An 18,754-nucleotide genomic window follows, 5' to 3' on the forward strand; every position below is an offset into this window, starting at 1 on the left:
GCTACTCCACTGAGCTGTTGCTACTTCTGGGCAAACAACTAGGGTAATACAGGTCCACAGCCCGGGACCCAGAAATCCTACTTATAAACATATTCTAAAGGCTTAAGAGAACAAGTAAACTTAGATGTACACACACTTCACTATAACTGCGAAGTCCCTAAGGAAATGACGCTTAAGTGAATGATGGAATATATCATGGTTGCTCATAGTGACCATTGCTTCGTGTGGGAAATTGCTCATGAATGAGGGATGCCCACATCTCTGTGGGCAAAAGGGAAAGCAGGCAGGTGAGGGGGGAGGGGGTCCCTCTTCCTGACCACACTCTTCCTGCTGCAGATTCAGATTCAGTCCCCCTTTCTGGGGTATAGCGCCTGTGTGAACAAGGCAGGGAAGGCTCCAGTGGCAACATGGGAATCCCACAGGGGGTTTTGCCAGCGCTGCTCCTTATCCACGGAGCTGCAACAAGGATGGCCAGCTGGGAGCCAGGCTGCTCCTTCCTGGGGTTTCCATTAGGAGGGATCCTGATGACCCCAGCCCAGGAGTGAGGCCAGGTCTATGCATCTGCCCTGCTAATGAGGTTGGTCCGGGCCATAGGATGGTGAGTCCTCTGAGGTCATGCTCTAGCTCTGTCCTCTGGTTGCACAACCCGAGGGAAGGCAGACTGCCTGTTCACCTCCATGAAGATCATATTACCTAATCCTGGGTTGGCTGGAGGATTAAGAGTAAATGCAGGTCAGGTTTAAGTAGGGGCTTGACAAAGATCTGTGATGGAACAAATGGCAGTTCTGGTACAAATAGAGACAGTGACAACAAGCATTGCTGCTGTCATCCTCACCATTAACCCCGTCGTCATCATCACCATCACCGCCATCTTCACCCCATCATCATCATTACAATCATCACCACCATCATCATTCCCCTCATCACCACCACCATTATCTCCATCACTTACCACCATCTCCATCCCAACATCATCATCATCACCATCATTACCACCACCATCCCCATCACTCCATCCTTATCATCACCACCATCCTCATCACCACCACCACTATCATCCCCATTACCACGACCATCCCCACCCCATCATCATCACCACCATCCTTGTCATCCCCACCCCCATCATCACCAGTGTCATCATCATCATCTTCCAGCATCACATGAAGTGTCTGCTCCTTCTCACAGTGGGACAAAAGGCTTTCAGCTGTTCAGGCTTCCCCCTGGCAGCTCCCAGCTCCCCAGCAAATATGCCCATGGGACCATGGCCTTTTCTGCCTGCCACCTGGGACCACTCAATCTTAATGCCCTGGGACAGTTTCTTCAGTTAGGAGGAATTATCTCTGCGTAATTAAGTGGCTTGGCTGTATAAACATGAGCGGCATCCTGGCTGCTGGGCACTGAACCTGTGGTCTATCCAGGGAGGCTGAGGGGCTGCAGGACAGAGGCCGTCCATTTAGATGCCAGGCAGCTGGAGGCTGTGGTCACTGGCTAGTGACACTAGCCCGAGCCCGAGGACCACGTTGTCTCAGCACACTAGGCCAAGTCCCCACTGCTGCCATTTCTGGCTAGATGTCAGGACCCAGAGGCTGTGACTGCCCTGACCTCCCTAGGGCCCTCCCTGCCTGTTGTTCAGGGTATGCCAGGATTGCTCCCTGGATCCAATGGTGGGTGAGACACTTTGGGGAGAATCCACTGGTCGGTAGCCAGCATGGGGGAGATGAAGTCAGGGAGACTGCAGTGAGGGTGGCCTTTGTCTGGCCCAAGGAGCCCAGGCTTGGTCCCATGGTTCAGCTTAAGGACCCAAAGCCCATGAGGTGGTAAGGACATTGCAGGTCAACTTCCCCAAGTAGGGCCTCTGAACATTTCCGGCAGGGAGGAATGGCAGAAGGGGGGCCCACAGAGCAGTGCTGGGCGAGGGCATGACTTCATACCTGAGCCCTGCCTCACAAAGCACTTTCGGACTCATCTGGACAGTGGTGTTCACTGCTCTCTGCAGCTGAGCCCCGACAAAGACACTGTGAGGGACTGGGACACTGAGGCTGGTCTCTGACGTGTGGAGGGTGCTGGCTTCAAAGGACTGTATGCACTCAGGAGTTTGGAGTCAGGCTGGACCAGGTGAGTGGATGCCCCTGGCCCTGTCCCTTGTACTCACAAGTTCACCAATACAGCGACAGGAACGTTTCCCTGGTGCAGGCTGTCTGGCTCAGGGAGTGGGTTGGGGATGCAAAATGGACATCCCCATTTTGGGGACCCCCACAATGGACAGTCTCATGCATGGACCAGGGTTCTGGGACTGTGGCATGAGGTTTGGTTTCTGCCCAGAGGATTCCCTTCTCTGACCATTCTAAGTCAGGTGGCAGTCACGCATCCTTGGGCTGTGTTTCCACACCCCTTACCCGTGTGGCAAAGGATGCCTCCAACTGGGTAAACAGGAGCTTCATGTGCCATTTCCGACGCTGTTCTGCTTTCTGGGAGAGTCCTCTATACCAGATCGTGGCTGAGAGCCTGCTTCTGGCATGTGTCTGCCTGAGGGCTCAGCTGGGGGTCGGGCGGTGACACACAGATATACCCCATCCTCACAGGCATGTGGTCAAGGAGGGACCACACACCAGTGACCATGATCACTGTAGAGTGTAGATACCTACAGGATGCCAGCATGGGGGCCCAGAGCAGCACTGCGACCCCACCCAGCTCTGCCAACAACTTGATTCTTCCCTGAGCTTGGTTCCTCCTCTCTGAAATGAGGTTGCGGGACTACAGGGCACCAGAGTGAGGGGCCTGAAGGGACTTTCCCACTGGTTGGAGAAGCAATGCCAGATGAAATGAAGCCTGGTATCTGTTCAAGTGTCTGCTCACATTGAGGCTGTTATAGAGACCAGGCAGTCTGCCTGAGGTGGGGGACAGGAGCGCTCTTGTCTCCTTGAAGGGCTGGCGGAAGGGCCCTTTGGCCTCTGATGTCTGTGCTTGCAGAGCACTGGGTGAGAGCTTGGGGCTGCACCTGCTGCCACCCCTCCTACTGCTCACATGGGCTGCTACCCAGGAACCCACACAGGCCTGCTGTGGGGCCCAGCCAGGTCCTGGGCACCCATACAGCTCAGCAGGTGGCTGGGCACCTCTGGTAGTTCCCTACTGGTTTCCATGGTTACCAGGCTGCAGGAGGGTGGGGAGAAACCCTTTTTTCTGCAACCTTCTCTGTGGCACCCTGCAGGCTTTGCCAGAATCTTCCTACCATGGGTGAGGCAGGGAGCGAGAGCCCAGCCCATCATGTGTATGTTTGGGAAGGTGGTGTAACTATGGCAGGTGGAGAAGCTCAGGGTCCCCTGAGGGACCCGCAGGGCAGGGCTGGGGGCGGCTGGTGGAACTTGGTCAGCTTCACTCTCCCCAAGACGCATGACTGACCCAGCTCAGCCCCACAGGAGACAGGAAACACCTTCTAAAGATGAGCAGCCCCTCAAGAAGTTTCCTCGCTTAGCCCAGCGTCCTTCCCCTGAGGTCACCCCAGGACCCCTTGCCATCTCTGCACTTTTTACATGCAGCTCTCCCTGCCCTGCCCGTCCTATCTCCCTCTGACACTCCTTGCAGCCCCACTGGCCTCAGGCCGGGCTTCAGCCTCACCTCTTCCTGACCACGTAGGATGCATGCCACTGCAGTGCCTGTCTGGCCTGCAGACACTTCTGTGGTTGCCCAAGTGGCAGCTACATGTTCTGAACCCCGCGTCTTCCCTGCACTGTGACACCATCTGCACCTCCCCAGGGGCAGTGGAGGAATGGGTGAGTCCCCAGCACAGGCCTCACCTGCACAAAGCCAGGTCAGGGCTGGGAGCACAGGGTCTCCTATGTGCAGCCAGAGACTCTTGGGCTGCAACCTTGGGCCTGGGATGGTTGACGCATCTCATCTGAACAAACCCTTTTGTTAGGACAGTGGGTCCACATCCTGTGGGAGATGCTCTGCATGCCCTATGCCCTGGCACTCTCTCCCAAACCCATCTTTCAGGATAAAGGAAAAGCACAGTGAAGCAGCATCCCGGGTGCCTCCAAAGTGCCCTGGCTGGTCTCCAGACACCCCTCACTTCCTTTTTTCAACAGGCAGGTATTAATGGGGAGGTGTCTGCTACTTCAGGGAAGTCAAAGCATGCCTGTGGACACATAGAAAGGTAGTGATTTTTGGTTGGGATTTGCAATTCCTTTTCTGGGCATTGGGTGTTCTTTGCAGGAGGGGCAGAGACGGCTCCAGGCCTCCTGTCCCTGGTGCCTGAATACTTCCTGGCCAGGGTGACTAGAAATACCTTCTGGTTGAGAGGGAAAGGCAATACCCCCCAGGTAGGGAGAGGAAGCCATGGGCAGAGGTGGGGAGGGAGGCCATGGAGACAGGGGAGGGAGATGCCATAGGATGAGACAGAGTGACAGAGCCTGCTCCTTTGCAGGGCTCCAGCTTCCTCCATATCCCATCAGGCAAGTGCTCGGGCCATCAGCCTCACCAAACCAAACCAAACCTCGTTCCAACACTAGTAACAACAGCATCCTGCCATGCTTGTCAAGACAAGAGCATGAGGGGCGCCTGGGTGGCACAGTGGTTGAGCGTCTGCCTTTGGCTCAGGTTGTGATCCTGGGCTCCTGGGATCAAGTCCCACATCAGGGATCCCCACAGGGAGACTGCTTCTCCCCCCTCTGCCTGTGTCTCTGCCTCTCTCTCTGTCTCTCATGAATAAATAAATAATATCTTAAAAAAAAAAAAAGCACAATTTGAGGTTCGAAGATGATAAAACGTTCTCAGGTAGAACGTTCCTGAGAATTGAGGAAACCCCAGCAAAGCCCTTCTCATCAGAGCCTCCACTGATCAAAGATGCCCCCAGGAAAAGCAAAGGTGGGAAGCTCCCCGATAATCAGAACAAGCAGGAAGCTCCTGGATAATCAGAAAGGGAAAGATTTTCAAGCTGGCACGACTTTCTCACAGTGGGGTCTTGGAACCCCTGGACCAGTGCTGGCCGAAGACAGAGCTTGCTGAGCTGCTCCCGGGTCCTTGGGAGACTGTGTCTGGGCACAGCTCTCCGTGGTTCTGGCTTGGCATGTAGGGGGCCACAGGACCCCCAGAGCCCCCAAAATTCCCCGCTCTGTGGTCTCACCTAGGCAGAGCTGCCAGTGGAGCTGGAGGATCAGAATCTCCTTGTCCGTGCCTTTTAGCTATGTCTGATTCTCCTCCATCTAGAAGGGGGGGCACTATATCCAGAGAGGCCCCCACCACTATGGAGCATTCAAGATACCAAGGCTCCCAGCCAGAACTGCAGATCCTTCTGCCCCTGGCTGCACTGGACAGCTTGTGGACATCAGGGTTGGCGTTTGCTCTGCAAGATCACACAGCTGCCAAGGGAGGGCACGGGAAAGCATACTGTGTGAAGGGGAGTGGACACACTTGGAGGTGGCTCCGTAGCCCTTGGTGCCCGTGGGCCTCCGCACGGGTATGCAGGTGTGCAGACAGGGGCCAGAAGGGGTGACCTGCCCTCCAGGAGGCCTGAGGTCTGGGGGGACAGGGTGATGTCCCTCCATTCACCGGGAGGCTCTTCTCTACAGACCAATGGCAACAGGCCCACCCTCCCCACCCCCGCAAAAAGCAGTTGGCTGGGCTCTCCCAGGCTGTCCCCTAAGAACAGGCATCCCATCCTGAGGAGTGCTGTGGAAGCCCATAAAGTCACTCAAAAGGGGACCTGAGTCATGGCTTGAGCTTTCTCGGGAGCCACCTGGGTTCCAGGTAGGGCGATTGTTTGGGTTCAGTCCATGATCGGAAGCGGCGGGTGAGGGGGTAGGCGACACTGATTGGCACCTGCTATGAGCCAGGGATTGGCCTGATGATTTGATTCACAGTCTCATTCTGCCAATCGAGAAATGGGGGAGATGCAGAGCTAACTCCCCACCAAGGTCCACAGGCCAGAGCGGTGACAGAGACCTTGTGGATAAGACCTACTGTTTAGGGGACCCAGGAAGCTGCTCATTTACTGTGGAAACTGACCCTGGGATGGCTGGTTTGTCTTGAACTCAGCGCAGGGATCTGAGAAAAAAGATGTGCCTGGCTTTCGGCCCCTAGTTGGAACACAGACCTCAACTGCCCAGCAGCCAGGGCCTAAGATGTCCTCAGAGGAGATGCCTTAACTGAATCTGAGGTGAGGGTGTGAAGCTGAGGGAGATAGTCCCCCTCTCCGCTTCTTCCCTTGCCCCAACCCTATTTTATCTGTATCCTGCATGGCATCGAGAGCCAACACTGCAGGTGTCTGTGCTGGAGTGAGAGAGAAGTGTGCTGCCTGCAAGCAGGGAACTGAGGAAGGCAGGTGCCAGGGATGTAGGTGAGACAAGCGTTGGGGGGCTTGGTTTTGCTACGAGGGACACACACTAGCCCCCCCACGCCTGAGGTCTCCAGGGTTATGTACCACTTATGTGGCCACTTGGCAGAGCAGGAAAGCCTCCTGAGACCCTGTCCTGCAGGGCTATGAGTTAGAAAGCCAGATGTGTGGCCGTGGGGACCCTCAGGCTGGGGGTGGGAGGACGCTGGGCCAGAGCTCATCCTGGGTATACAGAGACAGAAAGGCCAGCTCTTAGCTGAGCCCCACAGAAAGCGGCAAAGAGTAAGAAGACATGGCAGCTGTTCATATCCACCTAGCAGGGCAGCTCTCCTACCTGCCAAGGGCAGGCTGAATGGAAAGCCTCGAGCTATCCCCATGGGTGGACAGTACGACCAGGCAGGTCACATTCCCACCGGGTCTAGTGCGTGTTCTCTCCCGGGGAGGCCCTGTTCTCTTTCCCTCGCCTAGAGTGGCTGAGCCAAGACACTGCTGCCAAGGACCGCCTCTTCTCACAGGGTTGCCCCCAAGAAAGGGAGGGCACAGAGTAAGTAGAGAGCTAAGTGTGCTGGGTTTCCCTTCCTGAAAAAGGTGGGTTTCCATGTTTCTTGGGAGCTGGGATTGACCGCTGACTCCCCTATGCATCTGAGACCCATCTGATGTGTGTGTGTGTGTGTGTGTGTGCATTTTTGGCATTTCTGGAACTTGGTGGGACGGGGAGGTGGTTGGCACCTGTGCTTCAGTTTCTCCACCAGGCTAACCAGCCCACCTTGCAGGGTTATTTACAAGGACCCACCATGTAGAGCAAGGTTTAAAGTGCAAGCCCAGCATGAGAGACCTGAGTCTCTTTTCCCCTTTCATCTTGCTCAGTGTCTTGGCCCCCTGCCATCTCTTTGATGACATCTTTGGAAACATGGCACCCTTGCTCTGGGGACCTGCCAGGCTGGGCAGGATGGTATCACCAGAACTCTCTGTGGTTGATGGCATCCCCCACTCTCAACAGCTCTCCAGTGACTCAGACACACCCCAGGGCACTGGTTTCCTCTATGCATGTCAGCAACATCTCCAGAACCTTCCCCAAAGGCAGCCAAACCTGATGGTTGGGCACATCCACAGGATGCTGGCTTCCTCCATCTGGGAGAGCCCAAGAAGTGACCTGTGTTTCAATTAGTGGGATGCAGAGGGTCCATCTGGGATCTGCCCCTGCCCTGAATGACCTTGGAGAAGTCTTTGCCTTTGGCCTCCTGTGGACTCCTTTAGTGGGGAAGATGGCCAAGACCTTTCACCTCTATGAGGTGAGTCCCCCTGGCTGCTGGGAGAGGAGATGGAGGGAGGCACTGTGTCTCCGGCCCTCTGACACCATCAGAGACGATCTTCCTCAAATGCTGCGTAGCTGCCACTGTCCTGCCCTGTTACCCAGAGAAACCACTCTTGCTCTGGGACCTTTGGTGACATGAAGGTCACTGGGACTTCTGTCAAGGACAAAACACGTGCTGCTTTCAGCCAGACTCCCCAGAAACGAAACATGTTACACTGGTTCTAAAAAGGAGGAGGCCTTTCTTTGCCACACGCTGGGCTGTCCAGTTGCCATGGGCCCAGTACCAACAAACAGGAAAGTCTGGAGGAGGCCCCCTCCTTCTGAGCCCCTACCGGAAACTGCCAAATCAAAACTTGTACCACTTACTTCCTCCTGAATCACTTGAGGTTTAGAAGATCATTGAAAAAGTAAAGGAAAGAAAGAAAGCCAGCCCCATGGGGTGAGGCCTCTCCAGCTGTCCCATGCACAGAGCTCACTTGCCCCTCACACCCCCAGTGCCCACGGCCGGCTGTGACCCTTCCAAGGCAATAAGTGGTATCCCGTCTTTCCACACTTGTGGTGTGCAATTGCTTTTTTGCCCATTTCTTCCCACCCAGGCTCCATATCCAGACCCAAAAGGGTTTTGAGCACAACACCGGGGTTTCATATTTTTTTGACCCCTATCCCCCATGCCCTGGCTCAGTCCTGGGGTGCTGAGCAGTGTCTACCGTATCTGGCAACTGGCAGGGCAGAGAGAAACAGAAGCAGCTGGACCCAGCTTTGCACGGGATGCCTCCCTCAGGTTGCTTTCCAGGCAGGAATGCACTGTAGCCCAAACATCATCAGTGCCATTGAGGTTGGGTGTGCACCTGGCGTGTTCCAAGGGATGGATGTAATCTGGGGAGCCAATGCCCTCTGGGCCCCCACTGAGAGGGCACACGGGCAGGAGCCCAGGGACTGCAAATGAGCCTGGCTCTGCAGGTGGATGCTTTTCCAAGCAATAATCAGGAGGGCAGATGGGACTCCCCACACGCAGGTCCCCAAACCCTGCAATGTGTTAGCAGAGTGGGAGCTTGCTCTTGGCATTGGAAAGGGGGATGGCGTTTTTTGAGGGGGAGGAGAAGTTGCAGAGAAAGAAGAAATCCTGAAATGACAGACAGTGGGACAGCTGTGGCCTGAACTTGGTGTTCTTACTCCTCCGATGTGGATGTATTAATTTCCATAAATGCTAATAGCCCATTTCTCCAGGAGCTATTACTTATGTCATCTCCCCTTGGATGCGGTTCAACACAGGACAGACAAATGAAAGGGAGAAGGCAACCCTCACTGGAGGGTCCCTTGTTCCCCACCCCTGTCCCCACCAGGCAACTCAGGTCTGTTTTCTAAAGTGGCCACGGAAACAAACTGCAGGGTCAGGACCCCCAGCCTTCAGCCCCACAGCCGAGTCCTGTCATGCCAGGAAGCAAAGAAAGTTTCCAACCCCAAAAATGCTGAATCACAAAGTGAGGCTGAGCAGGAAAGTGGGGGTGGGGTGGGGAGGGAGGTGGTGGCCAGGGAGGATGGCAGGAAAGGGTGCTGAGGGGCTTCCCACCTGAAACCCCCCAGGATGCTCTAGGCCAAGCACAGTCCCCCACGGGATCCTGCAGGACAAATGCCAGGAGGAGTGGAGCCAGGGTGTGCCTGGGTAGGAGAGTGGCAAGGTGGGCAGGTACGGGGCTGCTGCCACTGCAGCAGGAAGCAGTGCTGCTGCTAGGTCTCTGCATCCTGTGGGAGCAGCAGCAGGTAGGGAGGTGTGGAGAGGAGAAAAGCTGAGGCTGGGTAAGGGGCACAGGGACCAGGCTGGGTGGGGTTTGGTGTGTAGGGAGCCTGAGGCACTGGTGCAGGAAGGCAATGCCAAGGTCCTGGGGACCTGCAAGGTGGAGGGAGAGCGTGCACGGGAAGAGAGGTAGGGGCTGGGGAGCAGAATGCATGGGAGAATGGGCACAGGGATAAGGAGCAAGAGGCAGGATGAGGCTTCAGGAGCAACAAGGAGGCGAGACGGGGAGGTCCGTGACCGGGAGCGCTCGGATGGGGCTGCGCAGAGGCCGGGAGAGGGGACGGGAAGGAGGGATGGGGGCAGGGGGAGGCGAAGCTGCGGGTAGGTGAGGTGGCAGAGGTGGGGAGGGATGCTCCGGGACGAGGGGAGGCGCGAAGTTTGGGGCAGGGGTCGGGGATGGGAGCCGAAGGGTCGGGCTGGATGGGGGAAGGGAGATGATGGAGAAGGAGGTGAGCCCGCCGGAGAGGAGGTGAGGACGGAGGCGGGCGCGGGGACGCGCCGTGGGAGAAGAGATGGAGAATCGGCGCGGGCCTGGCGGGCGCCCGCCGCCGCTCTCCCGGCGCACGGCAGTGGACGGCACGGCCCGCCGGGGTCCCCCGCACTCACCTGGGGGCTCCAGCTCCGAATCCTGTAGCCCCGCTCCGGATCTTCCTTCCCGCCCTGCCCCGGCGACTTTAGCGCCCCCGAATCCCGCTCGCTCGGCCAGGTTCCTCCTGCAGCATCTTCACCTCGTGGGACGCCCGGGGCCACGCCTCCACTGGCTTCTCATTGGTTGGCCTTCACGCCAGTCATGTTCCAATTGGCTGAGGGGGTCGCCGGCCATGCAAATCAGGACGGGCCCGCCGGCGCGCCGATTGGCTGGCGCTGCCGGAGCGTAGCCCCGGGACTGGCGCTCCGATTGGTCCCGCGGCCCTGCCAACGACGCCGACGCGGGGCGGGCTCCCGGCCTGGGCGCGCGGCGCGCCGCCTGCCGACGCTCCTCTCGCGGTGGCGGCGGCCCGGCGATCCCCGGCGCTCGCTGCCCGCTAGGCCTGCGCTCCGGCGGGCTCCGGCGGGCTCCGGCGGGCCTGCCAGCCTCAGGCTCTGGGGTCGCCGTGGGGGCTCGTCTGCTAGAGCGAGGGCCTCGGGGCGGGGGCGCGGCCGCGTCTGGCCCGTCTCCTAGGTAACGCGGCGCGCGGCGGGCGGAACCACGCCGGCGGGCAGGGGGGGGGGCGGGGGGTTGGTCGTGACCTGGAGCGCGGGGGGCGGTCGGGCGGGGTCCCCCGGGGCCCGGGGTTGGAGTGCTCCGGGCGTTCTCCGCGGGGACCAGGTGCTCGCTTGGGTGGCCTCCCACCCCGCGTTGACACCTGGCGCGGCCCGGGGTTCCCGTGGGCGTCGGGGGCACCCTGGGGCTCAGCCTGCGCCCTCTGCCCTTGACCCTGCGCCCCTCTGCAGCCGCTGGGCTTCAGACGCGCGGGAGGCGCTTGACCCGGACTTGTGCTGAGACCCTGACGTCGGCCCTCTGCGCTCGAGGTCCCGCCCGAGGTCCCGCTGCCCTTCCCGGCCGGACCTCAGTGGGGGACCCCTGCAGGGGGTCTGTGCCCAGTGCCCATCCTTGGCCGGAGCCCAGTGGGGGATCCCTGCATGGAGCCTGTGCCCGGCCTGCGCCCTTTCCCCGGCGGGACCCCACTTGGGGCCCCTGCTTGGAGTCTGGGCCTGGGTTGCGCCCCTTCCGGGCCTGGTGTGTGTCCCCTGCTGGCTCAGCCCAGAGCCACCGCCCAGTGGAGAGTGCGAGACTGCCTGGATCTCGCAGGAGGACTGTCTGCCCTGCTGGCCCTGCAGCCGCTCCTGCCTTTCCCTCCACTGCCCATCTCCCTGACTTCCTGACCCACTCAGAGCTGGCCACCTGGGCCCTTCCCGCAGCCCCAGTGCTTGCTCTCCTGCGTACTCCATCCCACTCAGAGGCCCTACCTGTGCACGTATGTCCAGGGCCTGCCTCTATAGCAGACTGCTGCATTCTCAGACAGCCCTGTCTTGGGCTGCTGTGTCGCGTGATGATGGATAATGGGCTCCACTTCCAACCCAGTCTCCGTCCCTGTCAACTGCATGCTCCACAGCTCTGTGGTTTTCATAGATCACACCATGTCTTCCTTGTGTGCTAACTTATCTCCTGTCTTTCTGCCTCACACCAGATCCATTCCCTGAGGGCAGGGAGCTTGTCTGCTATGTTGAGGATGGTTTCTCCAGGCCCTGGCACCTGGTAGGTGTGCAAAGAAGATTGCTTGGGCGGGGGGGGGGGGGGGGGGGGGCAGAAAACTCTAGGCAGTGCTTGATTAGACTGCCACTTACTCCCAGGTAAGTTCCCAAAGCTTTTCGGTCTCAGGCATCCCAGATCTTGTTCACTTCTTGGAAGGAAACATCCCCCTGCCTGCACAGCTGCTCCTGCCCCCCTCTTTCTCTGGTGTTCCACTGTTGTTGAGATTTTATCCCAGCTTGCTTCTTCAGTGCCGGGATTTCCTCTTCTCTCTGCCCCGCATCCTCCCAAAAAGGAGACTGAATTATGCTTGTCTTCTGTGTGCTGCTCACACTCGAACCCTTGTCTTTTCCCCACTGGATTTTTAGATTCTTAAAGACCTGGCCTTTGGCATTGTTCACCATTGCACACAGTGGAACAGAAGAGGTGTGCAGAGCAGAGCCCTCTGGGAGACCTCACAGTCCCCTCTCATCCTGTAGGTGGGAGCAGATTCAGGGAGGGCAGGAGACTTCCCTGAAGTCTGAGGAGAGTGGGGCTTAGCCTGGGTGCTCCAGCCAGTGTCATGCTGTAGGCTCCGGAGCCTCTCCTGGCTTTGAGCCTGGTCATGAGCAGCCATGTGGCTTTGGCCTGGCTGTTTAGCCTTAGTCTCCTTGTCCTCGTCTGTGATACTTATCTGCACATTTGTTGGACTAATACACATGAATGGGTCTGTGAGTGCCCACCCAGCTCGCAGCAGGCTCTCTGTGGGAGCTGGTGTGTTTTCTCATGTTGTTTCTCCCCTGGAGAGCCCTTTGTGTTGGGCATGGGGCCTCACTGTTTTCTCCCTGTTCATCTAGCCCTACAGGCCTTCTGCTCTCTCTCTGTAGCAGTCTTAGCTCCTTCACAGCATAATTTAATTATTTACGTAGTCATCAAAAGATTTTCACTGAGGATCTAGCCCTGACCTGGCTGAGCTCATTCTCGCAGGACAACAGAAATGGGGAGCCTGAGCAATTGTGGTGACTTTCTGTGACAGGATCCTAGGGGGCATGGTGTCCAGGAGGAATTGGAGCAGGGGCCGAGCGGGGGCACAGTGGCCACAGAGAGGACAGAGTGTTAGGTGGGGGTTGGGAGGTTGGGAGGGAATTGCTCTGTGCCCACTAGGTCTCCCACTCCCAGGAGCCTACGTGGCGGGTGCCCTCTTCTCTATCGCCCACTCAGACTGTTGCTACCCGCCTCCATCTGCCTGGCTCACTGTTTTGGTTGGGTGACTGTCCCATTCAGAGTGGAGGCCTATCTTCCCAGCGTGCATCCTATGGGGACTGGGTACAGCCTGGGGCAGTCCTGTGGACATGCTTCCTCTGCTAGGTGGACTAGAACAGGAGCGTCCTTCAGCATCTGCTGGCCAAGTGTGGTAGCCAGGGGGTGGGGAGGTAGGTGCTGGCTCAGGAATCTGGGCCCAATGAGCAAAGTCTGGAAGGGCCTGCAAAAGAGACCCAGTCCTGGAGCCGGGGAAACAGTGCGGGCCTTGCACAGAGGCCCCTTTCAGAGGTGATGCTTGGCTACGGTGCTCCCTAGGCAGGGGGACTTCCTGACAGGGACTTTCAATCCGTAGTGACACTCACTTTGTATGAATTAACACCCCCCCCCTTTTTTTTTTAATGAAAGTCAATGAGAAAACATTTCTTTTAAAAATTTCTCTTTAAAATTTTTTAAAATTTTTTAAAAAAATTTATTTATGATAGTCACACACACACACAGAGAGAGAGAGGCAGAGACATAGGCAGAGGGAGAAGCAGCCTCCATGCACCAGGTGCCCGATGTGGGACTCGATCCCGGATCTCCAGGATCGCGCCCTGGGCCAAAGGCAGGCGCTAAACCGCTGCGCCACCCAGGGATCCCAAAAATTTCTCTTTAAAAAATGCTTGGGAGTCAATTTTATTGAGACTTTGATTTTATGAAAATTTGTTGAGTTCAGATGGTGAGCCAGGTACCAAGGACACAACAAAATAGATCCCCTCGTGCAAGTGATTGGCCAGCAGGCAGACCCTCACAGGACAGGTGGCGAGTGCTGCAACCATGGGAAGCACAGGGGCCAGGTGGGCCCAGTCACTGGCCCCCAGGGCCTCCAAGAAGCTCTCCTGGGCATGTGGCCCTCCTGCTGGGTATCAGGCCTCTGCTGCTTACTAGTGGTAGACACCTGTGTGAGTGCCTGTGGCTTTTGTAATGATACCACAATCTGGGCAGCTTGAGACAACACAGTTACCCTCTTCCAGGTCTGGAGGTCAGAGGTCCAAATTCAATATCACTGGGCTCAGATCAAGGTGTGGGCAGGGCTGTGTTCCTTATGAAAGCTCCAGGGGAGAAGCCTTCCTTGCCTTTTCTAGCTGGTCATTGGCCTGTGACCCCTCCCTCCCTCCCTTCTCTGTCTGTTTCGTGGTCACTCGACCTGTTCTGTGACCCTCCTGCCTCCCTCTTCTGAGGATCCTTGTGACTACATCAGGCCCACCTGTGTCATCCAGGTGGATCTAGGTGGCTCCTGTCATCCATTCCCCTCCTTAAGACCCTTCACTTAATCACACTCCCAGAGTCCCTTTTGCCATGCGAAGTCCCATATTCACAGATCCTGGGGACGAGGACCGGGACTTCTTTGGGGGCCATTTAGCCACCAGGGAAAGCCTCCATGGGCTTTTCTTGGCTGCTACACCTCGGCTGCTATGGGAGTGGGGGCTGCCTTCCATCAGGCTCTCTCCCCCTAGGGGTCTGGGCTCTGTGGGCAGGACACCCTTTGACCTCAGGCTCTCCCTGAAGTGGCAGGGTAGCCCCTGGGATTCAGGCTGGCCCAGCAGCTCCTGCCCTCTCAGCAGAGACAGCCTCTTCAGAGGGAACCGCGGCTGGAGTCCTGGGGGAGATGATGATTGGCACAGTGTGGGTCACGTGTTCATCTTGAGCCCATCACTACAGTGCTCTGCCTAGATTTGTGGACAGCCTTCCCACACTGGATTGTAGGGTCATTCCTTAAAACAAGGGGATACTGAGCAGACGTAACTGCTCAGAACAGAAAACGCAATGCATGTGTGCCTCACTGCTCACATGGTGACAGTCTAGATCTGGATGCTGCACTGCATGCCTGCCTGCAGGGGCTGTGGGGTGTGGGTGCTGGGCCTTTGTGCCTGGGCATGCTGGGTGTGGGAGAGCTTTTCACGCCAGCCATGTCCGTGCTCTGGGGGATCCTCTCCGCTCCCCACACAGCCTGCAAAGGTGGAGGGTGGCCTGGCTGTACAAAGCCCTCATCTTTTGGGTCCTGTTAGAATAGCCTTTCTCACACTTTGTGGTCTCGTACCTTTTACCCTTTAAAAAATTGCCGAGGACTCCAGAGACCTTTTGTTTACTTTAATTATTATGTCTACCAGCTTTAACTGTATTGGAAATGAAAACTGAGAGATGTTAGCAATGTTATTGCTCATGTAGAGATAACAATAGACCTGTTACATGTTAGCATAAAATGTATTTTTTATGAAAACCAGCTGTTTTCCAGAATAAAAAAATTAGCAGGAAAAGGGGTGGTTTTGCATTTTTGCACATTTCTGTAATGTCTGGCTTAATGGACAGCTGGGTCTCATATAGGCTTCTTTCTTTTTGTTTTTAAGATTTATTTATTTGAGAGCACTCACAATGGGAGGGGCAGAGGGAGAGGAAGAGGGAGATACTCTCAAGCAGATTCCCCACTGAGTGCAACCCTGAGATTGTGACCTAAGCTGAAATCAAGAGTCTGATACTCATCTAAGCCATCCAGGCGCCCTTAGGCTTCTGTTTTTAACCTGTTGAGCAAAGTTGTTTTGGTTGAAGTATTTGAAAGAAACAGCCTCATGCGGAGAAGGGAGCAGAGTCTCAGGTAATTGTGGCATTCTCCTTTGATTCTTCATCCAAATGCAACGCCAGCGCCACTGCGAGTGGTAGTTTCTTAAAAGTTTGTTGCAGTGTGGAGTTTGGCACCCTGCCAGTGAAGTTTGCGTGCTCCGGTACTTTAAAGTCCTTTGGTCTGTCCTGCACTTTTTTTTTTTTTTAAAGATTTTATTTATTTATTCATAGACACACAGAGGGAGGCAGAGACACAGGGAGAGGGAGAAGCAGGCTCCACTCAGGGAACCCGATGTGGGACTCGATTCCGGGTCTCCAGGATCACACCCCAGGCTGCAGGCGGCGCCAAACCGCTGCACCACCAGGGCTGCCCTGTCCTGCACTGTGGATGGATCTTTTACTCATGCAGGCTTTTTTATATCATGATGCACTGCTCACTTGGAGAACACTGCTTCTAAGGTATGCTGATCTTCCAAATAGTGTGCATTTAATCGTAGTTTCAGAAGATCACTTTTGTCACAGTCACCATCCATCTTGTCAAGCACGTCTTTAAGGAGGAGGAAGCTGTCAGAATCACAGTGGAGGATACAGATTTTCCCAATTCTGATTTTTGCCTGAAAGCCCAATTCTTATTACCAGTTTTCCTTGAAAGTGACAGACTCATTTAGTTCACGTTTGAGAGACTGCAAAGTGCCCGAGTTTGAGTAAGCTCAGTCTGTCTCTCAGCTACTCTTTTAGTAAAGATGGTATTGCCAGGGGCACCTGGGTGGCTCAGTCAAGTGTCTGCCTTTGGTTCAGGTCATGATTCCAGGGTCCTGGGATTGAGTCCTGAATCGGACTCCCTGCTCTGTGGGGCGTCTGCTTCTTTCTCTGCCCCTTCCCTTGCTCATGCTCTCTCTCTCTCTCTCTTTCTCAAATAAAATCTTAAAAAAAAAAAAAAAAAAGATAGCATCACCAGACAACAGGAGCAGTGGGTCCTGAGTGTGCCACAGAGGCTCACAGCAGCCTCACCCTGAGATGACCAGTACCCTTCATTTTGCAGCAGCAATGCTTGCTGTGTCTTTCCCTTCTCTTTTTTTCTTTTCTTTCTTTTTTTTTTTTTTTATAAGTTTATTTATTCATAGAGACACAGCTAGAGAGAGAGGCAGAGACACAGGCAGAGGGAGAAGCAGGCTCCATGCAGAGAGCCCGACGTGGGACTTGATCCCGGGGCTCCAGGATCACGCCCTGGGCTGCAGGCGGCGCTAAACCACTGCGCCACCAGGGCTACCCTGTCTTTCCCTTCTCATCACAGAGTATTAAAAATGCCAGTCTCAAGGATCAAGATGTAATAAAATTCATAGTTTTTGCAGCTTCACTGGGGACTCTGCCCTTGCTGTGAGTGGTGAAGAATGCACGACGGCCAGAGGTTTGCCTCGGTGCACTGAGGCCAGTGTGCCCACTCTTCCCTTTGCTTCATCAGCCCAAACATCGACACGGTGAAAAAGGCAAATAACATCTGAATATTATGAAAATAGCTTTGACATTGAGCTTTTGACAACTCCGGGGAACCGCAGAGTCTGGGGAACCCATTTAAAGTACCTCTGTTTTAGGAGACCAAATCTGCTGCCTTATCTTGCTTGTCATTTTAGTGTGCAGAATTCAGCCTCCTATCAAAGCCAAGATCTTAAGATTGTATGTCAGCCGAAAAGAGGCTAGAGAAGGTACAGATCTCTATCTGGTGGGAAGGTGGATGATGTCCTCAGTGAGCCAGGTCACCAAAAAGCCCATAACACTCAAAATCTGTTCCAAACCAGCTTTGGCAACGAGAGACTGTATTAATGTAGCTGAGCAGTCCTGGGGTGCTTTAGGGTCTCCTCAGGCCAGGGCTCTAACTGTGACACCTAGATCCACTGACCCTTGCTTGTGCTTTTGCTCTGCTTGCTTTTTTCATGTGTGTCTCAAGGAAGCTGCTCCCACGGTGGTTCCGGACAGCTTCATACTGATGACCTCTCTTTCGAGGGCTGCAGAAGAGTATTCCCTTCCCTCAGCAGAGCCAGCAGAAACTGTGAGATTTGCATCTCCTTGGCTCTGATTGGGTCATGCTTCCTAGTCCCTTCCAAGATAGCCCCAGTCCCCAAGGCCTGGCACTGTCATGTAGTGCTCAACCTCTGCAGCTGTACAAAGCAGCCCTGCATATACCTATTTCTGCACTAGTCACTGAGGCCAGCATGGTCATGCTGTAGTTGGCTCCTGAAAGCAGGGGTAGAGAGATGATCTGGAGCAAGATGGGTGTGTTTACCAGGGGAAGGTGGCACAGATACCAGTGTGCTGCACTGGGGATGCAGGGGAGGAATTGCAAAGTGTGGGTTTTGGGGATGGTGGTTCCTCTGGGATGCAAGGGGAGGTAGGAAACTTTCAGAATTGCTCTGTGCACTATGGCCTTCGTAACTCCTTTATTTATTTGAACACAAATTGTGCAGGTAATCCTAGAGGCCGAAGTGACCCTCGGGACTGGCAGAATGAATGACTGGCTCAGGATTTTTGACCAAAACGTGCTGGTCACTCCCCACCCACAGAGAGCACGCCAGCTTTTAAAGGAATCAACAGCATTTCAGTGTGTCCTGAAGTGGCTTGACGGGCCACTAATTAAGCAGGTATAGAAATTTGCTATTTATTTTCCTATATATGTTGCTCCTGCTCTCAGCTGAGAGGGTATTGATTTTCACTTATTTATTTGAGTCTTACCACCATACCCATTACCTTGGGCCTTGGCATTATTTGGAGGCAAAGTGGCTCATCAGCAAAGAGAACACATGCGTGATTCAGCAACTCGGTCAGCACTTTTGACACTGGGTGAAGGTTTCTTTCTGCCCACAGTGAGGCCATTTTAAAATCCAGGTAATATGATTTCCTGCATTATTTCTGAGCTGGGTGGTTTGCAGGAGGTGGGCTCATGCACGACTCAAGCAGCCTGCTTGCAGCCTGGCAGTTAGAACCACAAGGGCAGAGCTCTGGCTGAAGCTGTGTGCCTGGATGTGCCATAGCGTCCTGCACACTCAGGCCCTTGCTCTGTGGCTCTGGCTTCATCTGTGTCCTTCAGGGGCAGGAAAACTGCTAGAGAAGCTGGTACTTCTGCGCTGCCCACAGAGCACCCATGTAATTGGATGGTTCTAGTGAGACCCAGTGGGACACCCAGTGGGACGCATGAGAAGGATCCAGACCTGCCAGTGTGAACATGTGACTTTCATAGGGTTTGGC

The 18,754-nt window shown here is 55.4% G+C and overlaps 2 protein-coding genes across 20 annotated transcripts in view; one reads left to right on the top strand and one right to left on the bottom strand.

Moving 5' to 3' along the window:
* The window catches only part of KCNAB2 (potassium voltage-gated channel subfamily A regulatory beta subunit 2), an 84,590-nt gene extending 74,383 nt beyond the window's left edge, over positions 1-10,207 (bottom strand). For 4 of the 5 annotated variants that reach the window (XM_077891469.1, XM_077891467.1, XM_077891468.1 and 1 more), the window contains exon 1: positions 10,048-10,207. The gene's annotated coding sequence lies outside the window, so the exon portion shown is untranslated. The remainder of the gene's footprint in view (positions 1-10,047) is intronic. The other variant, XM_077891466.1, reaches the window with a different exon arrangement.
* A 242-nt stretch (positions 10,208-10,449) lies between these two features.
* The window catches only part of NPHP4 (nephrocystin 4), a 129,951-nt gene continuing 121,646 nt past the window's right edge, over positions 10,450-18,754 (top strand). For 11 of the 15 annotated variants that reach the window (XR_013376187.1, XR_013376188.1, XM_077891448.1 and 8 more), the window contains exons 1-5: positions 10,450-10,603; positions 11,613-11,680; positions 17,146-17,217; positions 17,460-17,561; positions 17,977-18,150. Coding sequence is in view for 13 of the 15 variants with exons in the window: in XM_077891448.1 (XP_077747574.1) it covers positions 17,191-17,217; positions 17,460-17,561; positions 17,977-18,150 (303 nt within the window). In the remaining 2 variants the exon portion in view is untranslated. The remainder of the gene's footprint in view (positions 10,604-11,612; positions 11,681-17,145; positions 17,218-17,459; positions 17,562-17,976; positions 18,151-18,754) is intronic. The other 4 variants (XM_077891449.1, XM_077891452.1, XM_077891454.1 and 1 more) reach the window with 3 other exon arrangements.

Source organism: Canis aureus, chromosome 3 (assembly GCF_053574225.1).
Source record: "Canis aureus isolate CA01 chromosome 3, VMU_Caureus_v.1.0, whole genome shotgun sequence".
Classification (NCBI taxonomy): domain Eukaryota; kingdom Metazoa; phylum Chordata; class Mammalia; order Carnivora; family Canidae; genus Canis; species Canis aureus.